Source organism: Nanorana parkeri, unplaced genomic scaffold (genome assembly GCF_000935625.1).
Source record: "Nanorana parkeri isolate BGI_ZX_2015 unplaced genomic scaffold, ASM93562v1 scaffold199, whole genome shotgun sequence".
In the NCBI taxonomy this organism is placed as follows: Eukaryota; Metazoa; Chordata; class Amphibia; order Anura; family Dicroglossidae; genus Nanorana; species Nanorana parkeri.
In genome coordinates, this window is record NW_017306467.1 from 1,219,704 (window position 1) to 1,232,713 (window position 13,010).

The following is a 13,010-nucleotide window of genomic DNA, read 5'->3' on the forward strand; positions in this document are numbered from 1 at the left end:
AAAAAAAAATATAAATAAAAAAAAAAGAAAAGTAACACATAAAAAAATAAAATAAAATAAAAGCCACATATAAAAAAAGGGGAAAAAACCCCCCCAAAATGTTTAACTCCCCCACCCCCACGTTTACGCGCCTATAAACGTAAATACGCGTCCGGTGCCCCAGCGCGCAAAAATTACAATTGCGCTACACATGTTACATATCGCCGCGAACGTCGCAGTGAGAGCAATCATTTTAGGGCCATCAATCACTGATAACACTAAACTGATGAGCGGTAACAGCTTTTAAAGCGTCGCCTAGGGCCAATTTTGGGTATTATCGTTTTTTGAGGTTTCGCGCGCGCACGCAATTTTAAGGCTTGACATGTTTAGTGTCTTTTTACCCGACGTGACCCCATCTTTTATATTTTACCAAAAAATTGGGTAATAATAAATGTTTTATCATTTAATATAGGGCAAACTGTTTTTTTTTTATAAATTTCGGTAATTTTTCCTTAATATAGTAAAAAAATAAAACCCCCAGTGGTGAATAAATACCACCAAAAGAAAGCTCTATCTGTCCCCAAAAAAGGGTATAAAATTCATTTCAGTACAGCGCTGCATAACGGAATAAATGTCAGTTAAAGTACTGAAAAATGGCCTGGATGGGAAGGGGGTTTAACACCGCGGATGTCAACTGGTTAAAGACAGCTGGAGCAAATCTATAATGGAGCAAAAAGCACCAGACGATTCGCAAAAAAAGTCAGATCTAGCACACAACATAAACGCATCTTAAGGCTAGTTGCGTCTTCTACATCACCTCCCCTTTAAATTGTTTAACATTTTCATTTGTTGCCATGTGGGCCTGTCTGTGAAATGCTTGCATAGGCACAGCTCTCTACGGAGTCCATTTATAAAATAGTAGTGGGAGAGCGCATTCACTTTACATGTCAGTCGTGTGACCGATCTATCTTCCAACTACAAAGTGTTCTCTGCATTGTTATGCTGCATACCTCACTTTGCTTTTAATGACTTGTTGAGTTGTAAAATACAAACGTGGTATGCAGAAAACTCATTGATGCTGATGAAGAATGGATAGGCATATCCGCTCTCATATATATATATATATATACCCTTGTGTATCTGTGATTCCCACCAGCAAATTTTTGGGCACAACAGAAACCTGAGTGTAAGAAAGCTTAACGCTCTAATGGACCTTCTGAATTAAATTTACATTTCCCAGCCACTGTAAAAATAAAAAGTCTAGTAGCTGCTTCCCTGATTCCAGTTTAAATGATGCCCAGCCTTGCTCAAGCCAGAAGTCAGTGCACAGGCAGCCGTGGTCCCACTCTCCTGTACTCTTCGACTACAGAAGGTGCAGCCATGACCCAGTTTGCCAGCAGTGGTGGCACATACACGGCACTGTTGTGTGATGTGTGTGAACCACTCCACTCTGTCCACCAGAATAGCATAAAAGGCCAGGAGGAGGTCAGAGGTCATGTGAGCGCCACTTGGATGAAGGTTTCCAGGTAAGTAGAGGGGAATATATACCGTAGATTTATATTTTAAATCAAGTACTCTCTGCAGGGATAAGGAGAGAAGAACGGATCTCTATGTGAACATATTGCTGTCTTCCCTTATATTAATCGTTTTACTTCTTTCGCTCCCATAGGAGCTGGACTCAATGGCAGGTGATCCTAAATGGCTGGATATCATAGAACGAGATCTTCATAGGCAGTTTCCTTTCCATGAAATGTTTGTGGCACGAGGGGGTCATGGGTGAGTTTTTTTTTGTTTGGTTTTTTTCCCCAACTCTAACAGAACACTTGCTAAAAAATGAGCTCCTACCTCTTCTCTGCTCATCCATGGCCCTTTTCTCAGTATTCTTTGAAAGCCTGTTAACTAGATCAGCTTTCTATACCTTTTTATCCTGGCATTTGTCTGTACTGCATTATTCAGGCTTTTCCTGGCTGCAGAACCACATTTTTTTCAGGTTATTGATTTCTACTACCCTGAGAACAGCAGATTTTTTTTTTAAATCATATGATGGCCTTATGCCATATTTATTAAGCGTTAAGTGCTGTATTATTAGATATCTCTTTGCCAAGAGTATAGATTGTTTTAACCTCATGCCTGTCAGTACAAAGTAATGATAGAGCTGTTGCTTTGTAATGTAAAACCAGACAGTGATCGTTCTCTGTGCATTGTTTGTTAGAAGTAAAAGGGTTTTGTAGTTATTACTTTTGTTATTTCTGAAAGAAAAGTAATGCAGAGATTAGAAATGGTGGCTGTAAAAGGACATGATCTCTATCTGGTATATAAACCCAGCCTACAACTTAAGGCAACATTGATGGTCACTGACCATGAGAAGGAAGTACACAGATGAGACATTCTGACTTCAGAGGCTGTAGAATTGTTCTGGGTCAGTGACCCAATCTAATGAAGCCAGCGGATTGGCATAAAAGCCACATAACTGGCATTTTCAGAAGGTCAGTAGCAGCAATCTTCATACCTCTCTCATGACTGGTTTCACTTTCACCATAAAAGGGAACAATCCTTTTACTGTAATTGATGGCAAAATGAAAAATATTACTTGGAAGGAAGTTGTTGGCTTCATTTACAGGACAAGGCAGATCTGTTCACTCTTTTTAAAATTGAAACGTTTATTTGCTTATGTATGGTTGGCTTGAATGTATACAATTTATACTTGTTATAGGCTTATGCAAACAAAAAACAAAGGTTTATGCAACTGCTCCTGTCTATAGTGCTCGAAGATTGACACTATACAGGCTTGAAGTGTGTATTTCCATTTTTGCAGTCAAATTTGAGAAAAACCCTCTATGTATTGTGTATCCATTCACACAGCATACCAGAAAATAATTTAAAAAAAATATTTCTTACCTTTTTTTAGATGTTTTTTGGCAACCGGCATCATGGCTGAAATCCAGGTTTTTTTGAGCACCTTCACAGTGATCTCTCCTTTTAGAAAGACTTAAGCGGGCCATACACTATATGCGCATTTCATCTGGTTTTTGATGAACCGGTCAACAATGGGTGCTGCTGTTGGCACCCTATCAGCTAGCATCCCTCGATCAGCCGATCGAAGGAGCCAGTTGGGAAATATTCGTACGGACAGAGCCGGCAGCCAATATGCTGCCAGCTCCGTTCAGGTATACTGACAGTGGTCAGCGGAAATACACTTAAAATGTACCTGTCCTCTGTATTTCATTTTGTGTTTGGGGATGTAAAACCCGGTCGTGCAAATAGCAACCAAGTAATGGCGTGTGGCCTGCTCCCTCTCACTTCCTGTGCTTTATTATTGGCTCTTCAGTGTGACAGGCAGACTAAACCTGCGGACTGAATGAAGAAAAATTCACAGATCCCTCCATTCACGCTAAACAGCATGGATGAACCAAGCTTCCGCTGGGCTGTTGTATTTTAACAGCGGCTGGTGTACCGCTGTCGGAGAACCTGATTTAGAGACTGCAGCTGATTGGCTAAATTACTGTTGGGCCAATAATTCTCGGCCCAGCTCCTCCAAGAATGTCAGGTGGCAGTATGCTGACAAGGCCACCCATGTAACAAATTTCGTCCGGCCTTATCGCGAACCAGCCAAAATGTGCTCAGTGTAGGGCCAGCTTTACTGACCAGTAGTAAACATTGATGTGGGCAGTCCACAGATCTCAACCATAGTGGCTTGTTTGCTGTATACTAGGTGACAGTCCATGTGCAGTCACCTGAAAGTGCCACTATGAAATGTAATCTACACCTTAAAATAGTGTGCTAGCATGTTTGTGTTTCATTATATACAGCAGTCTAGTGCAAGCCTAAATTGTAATAAAAATCCTTGCCATTTGCTTGTTTTAGTGTTTACCCTAAATAAGAGATATATTCTTGTCTTTGTAGCCAGCAAGATCTCTTCAGGGTACTAAAAGCCTACACTCTATACAGGCCTGATGAAGGATACTGTCAGGCCCAGGCACCCATTGCAGCTGTCCTCCTCATGCACATGCCAGCAGAGGTGAGAAGTCCAGTACACTGCGTGTCTTGTGCCAGGTATAAGGTGACAACTCTCACAGCTCTTGTCTCTTCCACAGCAAGCATTTTGGTGTCTGGTGCAGATCTGCGAGAAGTACCTGCCGGGATATTACAGTGAGAAACTGGTAAGGACAAACTTGGCAATGTGGTATTGTTCTGGCACAGTCACTGTTTTCTTTGGAGAGCTGCAGATAACAATTGGCACCATGCTGGATGCAGAACAGGGGTCAAATGTTTGCGCAGCGCTTTACAATATAAGGAAGACATAACAATCACAATACAATTCAAGACAAGATGGTAAGGAGGGCCCTGCCCCTGGGGGCTTACAATCTAAAAGGGATGCATCCTGGGAAGATTACATCAGCATTGCATTGCTGGGAAATCTCATCTGTGAATTGCAAGATCTCAGTGAAAGGCATTTTCCTTCCATGAGATGATGTGACTAGGACATGTGACCATGCACATGTGCCAGAGTTCCAGGAAGTAAAGGGAGATGGATTAATCTGCCCTTAGTAGAAATGACCACCATGAAAAGGCTGGGAAGGAAAAAGAAATAATGTATGCAAATAATACAAATCCTACAATGATCTAGAAGTATGTGTTTGTAGATTGTCATTACTGAACATTTCTAAAGGTGACTTTGTTGTAATGTCTAAGATAAGGGTGAAGTTCCTGTTTAAAGATCTGGATAGAGTATTGAAGGTTAGAGCCACTGTCAACTATTTACTGCTGACTGTGTAACAATTAGGGAGATTTACGCTCTCCATTTGCTCTGATGACCAGTTTTACCAGAAATGAAGGTGAGGGGAAATCCAAAATTTTTAGTTGCCACCAGAACAGGATGAGAGGGTAAATCTTCCAAATGGTGCCTGTGGCAACTGTCCAAGAGCGGATTTCACTCACATCCTCTCACTTCCTGTTGACAGGAAATGAAGGGAAATCTCCCTAATGAGACACAGGTGGCAAAAAAAAACCACAGCAGATTTAACTATCCAGAATGCAAAACATTTTTGACTTTAGGTATACTTTACGGAAGCAGTTTGTATTTATTCATCATACAGACCTGCCTACTCAGTTGTGCCTTAAGATGGCCATACACCTATAGATTACCGTATATACTCGAGTATAAGCCGTCCCGAATATAAGCCGAGGTACCTAATTTTACCACAAAAAACTGGGAAAAAGTATTGACTCGAATATAAGCCGAGGGTGGGAAATGAGGCAGCTACTGGTAGATAGATACGGTCACGCTTTAGTATCTTGCTATTCGGCCCCTCTGGCTCTCGCAATACCTGAACAATGCCTGCATCCAATCAGATAGTTCAGGTATTTTGAGAGCCAGCTGGGCCGACTAGCAAGATACTGAAGCTTGGCCCAGGTAGAGATTGCTCCAGCCACACAGTTTAGCGTAGTTGGAGGAATCTGTTGCACTTTTTCCATCTGACCAAAAAAAAAAAAGTCTACAGAGGTAGCTGATCCGTGAAATCATCTGTCATTAGGGAACTACAGGTGAATAGTGTAAATTTTTATTTTCTTTGGAAATTAATTTAAATGGCACAAGGTTATAAGTGGAATATATTAAGCTATGCACCAGCATAATATTCCTAAGGAAACATGTGGTTGTAGGAATGTGTCTAATCTCTGGGAAGCAAGCACTCTATTGTTATCTCCTGGCTTTGTCTTCTGTGAGGAATTTGTTATTTGAAGCAGTAAAAAAAGCATGTGTTCTCACAAAAGGACTTCATTGTGTAAGGACATTTCTCCTTTAGGGTAATTTGTTTACATACACTAAGATAAAAAAAAAAGTGGGCATACAAAACTGGCAACGAATTCTAGTTGTCCTTGAAGTCTTATAAAAGTATATAATATACTGTATATATTCCACTGCTTAGGTCTCCCATCCCTTCCTCCCACCCTGATTGCAACCATTGGCCTTTCTTTTTTTTTTTTTTAACTCATCTAAGTCGACCATCAGATGGCCCTGTTAACTTCCTGCTAATGCTTCCATCTAGGGCTGCAACAACTAATCGACATAATCGATTATAATCGATTATTGAAAAAGTTGTCAACTTTTTCAATAATCGATTAATCGGCTTCCGATCAGTTGGCCCTGTTCACAGCTCCACACGCTGCGCGCCGCACCTCCTCCCCACCTCACGCTCGCCGCTGCCAGACCCGCCCGCATCCACGCTCTTCACGCCGCACCTCCTCCCCGCCTCACACTCACCGCCCGCCCACATCCACGATCGGCACAGGGACGCGGGGAGATGTAGTAAGGAGGAGCAGGTGTGGGGGGATGACAGCTGCTGATAGACAGGTCCGATCTCAGAAGCAAGTTGCTGGAAGACTGCTCAGGTAAGCCTGCACTTTCCCACACATGGTGCTCTATAATGTATTGCTGGGATTTGTATTCCTCTATAGCTGATGGTACATTGTGCTGTATATTATACATAGGAATACAAATCCCAGCAATACATTATACACTGTATGTATAATGTATTGCTGGGATTTGTTGTACTCCTCTATAGTTGGTGATATTCTGCACTGCCCTGTATAGAGGACTACAAATCCCAGCAATAATACATTATACAGCGCAATGCAGAATACCGCCAGCTATAATGTACTATTGCTGGGATTTGTTGTAGTCCTCTATAGCTGGTGGTATTCTGTATTGTGCTGTATAATGTACTATTGCTGGGATTTATAGTCCTCTATAGCCGATGCCATTCTGCATTCATTGCTGTATAATTTTACACTTTCCATTTCACTATATTGCACTCCACACCATTTTTTTTACTTCCACCGCTCCAAGCTTGCTCCTGTGATGGACTACAACCTCGATACAAACTAGTAGTCCATCACTGGAGCCATTTTTTAAAATGTATTTTATTGTTTATCCGATTAACCGATTAATCAAACTCAATAATCGGCCAACTAATCGATTTTGAAAATAATCGTTAGCTGCAGCTCTACTTCCATCTGCAAGTCTGATTCCCTCTTTGTCATTCCTGAGGGTACCCTGTTGGCTGCCTTCTTGTTCCACTATCACCAGGTGATACCCTTTCCGGTAAAACAGACTCGCTCTACTAAAAATATTAACTCTTGCAGTACCCCCGCACTGCTAGGGTTAAGTGCTTGTTTTGGTCTAGAGGGAAAATAACAAAAGATACTCGGAGCTGGACAGCTGTGACACCGCTCCCTCCAGCCTGTCGCCTCCTATGCTGCAGCAACAGAATGTCCATCAAAGTCCTCACGTCCTATACACTGTGAGGGGAATTTATCAAAACCTGAGCAGACAGAATCTGGAGCAGCTGTGCATGGCAACCAATCAGCTTCTCTCTTTCAATTTCAAACCTTAACTGAACAAACTGAAGAGAAAAGCTGATTGGTTGCCATGCACAACTGCTCCAGATTTTGTCTGCTCCAGTTTTGATAAATTCCCCTCTTTGTATAGAATGTGATAACTCACAGGACCTTAGACTGCTGCAGTGGAGCAGGAGGGAGGCTCCAGGGACCAGTCTAAGAGCGAGCTGGCTTTGAGGTGAGTATAACTTTTTTTTTTTTAATTTTCCTCCCTAGACCAAAACAAGCAGTTAACCCTTGCAGGGGTAGCCCCATTGCAAGGGTAGATAATAATTTCCCCTGAAGTGCTTCCAAGAGGGTCCTTATAATACATAATTTTGGTAAATGTAAAATTGATACGGTCCGGTTAGATTTTAATGTGTACAGCTTTGATTTGTTAGTGTCCAGTCACCTGAAGGCAGCTGCATAACCCAATGGCTCAAGAAAATCGCTCCCTGTGTCATGTAATGTACACCAAGAAACCGATTTTACAGGATAGACTTCATTCACACTATGAGATTTGGGATACCTGTGGCAGGATCCTACGGATCCCTGTGGCAGGAATTCCAAATACCATGTTTAACTGAGGCTGCTGTACCCAAGTTAATGACCAGGTGACAGTGGCTGCATCTGTAAGCGACAGTGCGCACATAAACGTATGTGGGAATCACACAATTTGAATGAAGCCTTAGGCTGGCTATACACTGTTCTTTGTTTCTCCTTCAACCCGCAGGCGGGAGCAGGTTCCTCCATCAACACTACGAATGCGTTGATAGAGGAATCCCTGCTGTTCCTTTTGTACTCTTGACAGCGGCCGCCGAAAATTTGTTTGAAGATTTCCTGACCGGCTCCTTTGATCAGCTGATCGAGGGATGCCGGCCGAAAGGGTGCCGACAGTGGTACCCGCTGTGCGAATTTCAGCTGCTTCCTGAAGAACTGGACGAAAATTGTATATGGCTACCTTTTTAGAAACAAGGGTTATTTTAGATCATGCCTTGCCGCAGGTCATCGCCTTTCTTATGCATTGCCACAGTCGAATTTTCCATTGTTGGCACGTGGCTTAATTTCATGATCCTCAGCTCTTGACATATGAAGAGGCATTCTTAGCAGTTCGGTTTCTGTTTTCTCATCTTTCAGAGTTTGTGGTTGCTATAATGTTGTTGCTTAGGAAAGGTTGGGCAAGTGTTTTATAATGTAAATATTGCTCAACAGAGAAATGTCACAATCTCAGGTACAACACACAATACATACTCTGCGCAGCTAATAGAGCTAATGTCACTGTGCATGGGCAACCATCAGACACAAGGAAACTTAAAGAATAATTCCACCTACGACTTCAGTCAAGAAAAATTGTGCAATTATTAGGGCGTACCGATACTAGTGTCGGTTTGTAATTTATATATGTATTGGTAATGCTCCGATACTTATCCCGATAGGGAGATTTCATCTGACTGGCAGTGCTGCGAGGGAACATGGAACCAGCTTCCCAGCCAATCAGCATCGAGCTAGCCAAACAGCATGAAGCTGTCCTCCCGGCCAATCAGTAAGCCGGGCAGGAAATATAAATATCGGTACTCGATACCGAAAAACTGGTATTGGTGCATCCCTAGCAATTTTGTTTTCATAGGAGCCAGTAAAGCATTGCAACTGTAGTTAGTAGATCGCTGGTGCAGTGCTCTGGCTCCTGCAGATTGTTCCTCCCGTCCATGTCCGAACAGAAGTATCGACATGCAGTAACAGGGATGGAAGGAAGTGACAGCCACAGATATAAACGTGGCTGCATCTCTGTTACTAAAGACCAACTCTGGGGAAAATATTATTAAATCTTGCAGTGAGGCTACCCTGCCCTGCAAGGGTTAACTGCTTGTTTTGGTCTAACAAAATAGTTATACTCACCTGAATATCGGAGCTGGTCGACTGTCACAGCGCTCCCTGCTGCCTTTCTCCACTTTCACAGCAGTGATGCTATGTCTGTTGGCATCCTCACGTCTAATACAGTGCGTTGGATGTGATGAGTCGAGGATCCTTAGACTGCTGCAGCAGAAAGGGTAGAGACGCTGGAAGGACAGGTGTAACAGCAAGCCAGCTCCGAGGATTGATGGTTCCCTCACTAGATACAAACGAGCAGTTAACCCCTGTAGTGCAGGGGTAGCCCCACTGCAAGGGTTAATAATCATTTTACCTGGAGTTCAGCTTTAATACATCATGAAATGTAATTTTTTGATGCAATCAGCAATTTGACCTGGTATCGGCCTCTAGCTGTCCCTGTACAGCAGAGAGGTAGAGAGAAGCAGCACAAGGAGCCAATCATGTGTGCTTTAGTGCAAGGACCATGCTGATAGGTGTAGAAAGAGAGATTTGAGCTGAATTCCAGCACACAGATGAGCTAAAGTGTATGTCAAGCCAAAAAAAACATATTTTTCTAGTTGTGGATAAAGTGGGGAAGGATTAGTACTCCTATCGGGTTTTGCTTCGTTCTGTAACACGCTTCCTTTCCTGCTGACAACAGTTTCACCAGATAGGAGGAAAGACCAAATCAGCAACAGGGTCTCAAGACTGAAATAAAAATCTTCCAGGGTTTCTAGCCTTCCTCTGTTCTGCCAAAGAAAAGCTTGTTTATTTGCTAGATTAACCCTCACTTCCTGTGTGGTAAAATGTTGTAAATGGAACAGGAAGTGAGGGTAAATCCAGAGCCATGGATAGCAGGAAAAACCTGTCAGGGGTTTGTAGGCTTTCCCCACTCGAGCCAAAACTAAGAATGTTTTATTATTAGATTTCATATTAGAATTCATAGTTGCTGCAATGGGTTCTGACAGGTCTTGCTACTCTAACCTCCAGCTTGCAGTGGCAGTCAGGGTTCATTGGTAAGCGCAGAAGCTGAATTGGCCAGCTGCGGGCTTCAGATTCTTCTACAGAGTGCTCTTAAATGTACATCACAATCTAATCGTAATGCTTCCACTTTGGGATTTATGGAGAAACCCAGATGATGTTATAGATGACCTGTCACCTTGGAATGTTCTAGATCTGTGCTGCCTAGGGTCCTCAGCTGCAGTTCACGAACATTGTGATCTGTTTCTTGAAGAAAAATAACCCACCCACCCCCATTTTAAAACTCGAACAGGTTTTGCACTGCATGACATTTGCAGTTAAAGTGTGAGTGTCAAATGCTTGTTCAAACATGTGCAATGTAATTCAGAAACTTTGTGACCACAATCATTCGAATAAGGGTAATCATGCCAATTCCTGTATGCACAAACCTAACAGTATCCTTCCATAATCATGCACAAATGATTTACATAGATTCTTCTATTTCCTGCCTACATTTCATTGTACAGCTCTCCTATGTGCTCCTAAACTGAATGTTAAACGTTGAGCTTTGACACTCCATTACATTCATTCAAAAATCACATTCAGGAGGTATGCTTGCAGTCAGGAGACTTGGTCAGTTATACCGTATTTGCCGCCGTATAAGACGACCCCCTATTTTTTGTGTTAATATATAGGTTTTGGGCTATACTCGTCGTATAAGACGAGTATAGCCCAAAATAATGTTTAAATGCACCCACTAACATCCATGGCGGTATTCCCGAGTGTGGCTCGGGGTTAATTTTCAGTACCATAAGCGTTAACCCTGAGCCACACTCGGGATTACAGTCTCTTACCTTGTCCACAATCCTCGCAGTGTTCTCCATCTTCCGAGTTCCTTCCTTCAGCTACATACAGTATACCGCGCTGAGCCTATCACGGCAGGCTTTGTAGTCATTAATAAAGGCTTTGTATTCATTAATACAGGCTTTGTATTAATGAATACAAAGCCTGCCGTGATTGGCTCAGCGCGGTATACTGTATGTAGCCGTAGCTACATACAGTATACCCGGCGTATAAGACAACCCCCCCATTTTTGGGCGATTGTTTTTGGGTCTAAAAACCCATCTTATACGCCGGCAAATACGGTAATTTTGTGTAAATATCTAGTAATGTAGATATCTATCTAGTAATTATATTAGTTTTGTTTTTCAAAAATTGCAGGAACTTTTGAAAAAAAAAATTCCCTCCTCTTCCCAATATATATACCTCTAGAATATACAGTGTGGCAAATAATGATTTGATCCCCTGCAGATTTTTGTAAGTTTGCCCACTTACAAAGAAATGAAAGGTCTATAATTTTTATCATAGGTGTATTTTAAATGATAGAGACAGAATATCAACCGAAAATCCTGAAAAAACACATGATACAAATGTTATATGTTGAGTTGCAGTTTAGTCAGTAAAATAAGTATTTGATCCCCAAGGAAAACATGACTTAGTACTTGGTGGCGAAACCCTTGTTGGCAAGCACAGAAGTAAGACGTTTCTTGTAGTTGGTTACCAGGTTTGCACACATCTCAGGAGGGATTTTGGTCCACTCTTCTTTACAGATCTTCTCTAAATCCTTAAGGTTTCTTGGTTGTCGCTTGGCAACTCCAAGTTTCAGCTCCCTCCATACATTTTCTATAGGATTAAGGTCTGGAGACTGGATAGGCCACTCCATGACCTTAATGTGCTTCTTCTTGAGCCACTGCTTTGTTGCCTTGGTGGTATGTTTTGGGTCATTGTCATGCTGAAAGACCCATCTACGACGCATCTTCAGTGTTCTGGCTGAGGGAAGGAGGTTCTCATCCAAGATTTTACAAAACATGGCCCCGTCCATTGGCCCCTCCAATGCAGCAAAGTCTTGATGTTCTTAGGGTCATAGTCAGCATTTCTCTTCCTCCAAACACGGCAAGTCGAATTAATGCCAAAGAGCTCAATTGTGGTGTCATCTGACCGCAGCACTTTCTCCCAATCCTTCTCTGAACCATTTAGATGTTCATTGGCAAACTTCAGACGGGCCTGTACATGTGCCTTCTTGAGGAGAGGGACCTTGTGGGAGCTGCAGGATCTCAATCCATGGCGTTGTATTGTGTTACCAATGGTTTGTTTGGTGACTCTGGTCCCAACTGCCTTGAGATCATTCACAATCTCCTCCCCGTGTAGTTGTGGGCTGAACCCTCACTTTTCTCCATGATCATCCTCACCCCATGAGGCATAATTGAGATAATTGTAAGGTGTATGGCCAGCTTTACTTTGACAGGACTAATCTGTGTACCACACAGCCAGTCTGTGGGAGCCAGAATTATTGCTGGTTGGTAGGGGATCCAATACTTATTTTACTCACTGAGCTACAACTCAATTTATAACATTTGTATCATGTGTATTTTATGGTGATATTCAGTCTCTATCATTTAAAATACACCTATGATAAAAATTATAGACCTTTTCATTTCTTTGCAAGTAGGCAAAGTTACAAAATCTGCAGGGGATCACATAATTGTTTTCCTCAGAGTGTGTGTGTGTGTGTGTGTAGATGTATGTGTAATATATAATTACACACACACACACCCCACCCACCCAGATGTACTATCTAATTATAGCCCAATGCATCCGCAATGGAAAAAAAAACTTGACTGAAATAGTTAAAATATCATTACTATTATACTGGCATTAATTGTGAGGTTCTATAATATGTCTATAGAGAAAACAGAAAATGGAGCTAGAAGGTTAAAAAAAAAGGTTTCTTAGAAATAAAATACTAATTCATGAGGCATAAAGGCTTGCAATAGTTAACCACTTTG

General features: G+C 42.0%; 1 protein-coding gene across 1 annotated transcript in view; it reads left to right on the forward strand.

The window, feature by feature from the left end:
- The window catches only part of TBC1D10A (TBC1 domain family member 10A), an 85,291-nt gene that overhangs the window by 55,850 nt on the left and 16,431 nt on the right, over positions 1-13,010 (forward strand). Inside the window, exons 4-6 of the mRNA XM_018555514.1 lie at positions 1,649-1,755; positions 3,883-3,997; positions 4,074-4,139. Of these exons, the coding sequence (XP_018411016.1) occupies positions 1,649-1,755; positions 3,883-3,997; positions 4,074-4,139 (288 nt within the window). The remainder of the gene's footprint in view (positions 1-1,648; positions 1,756-3,882; positions 3,998-4,073; positions 4,140-13,010) is intronic.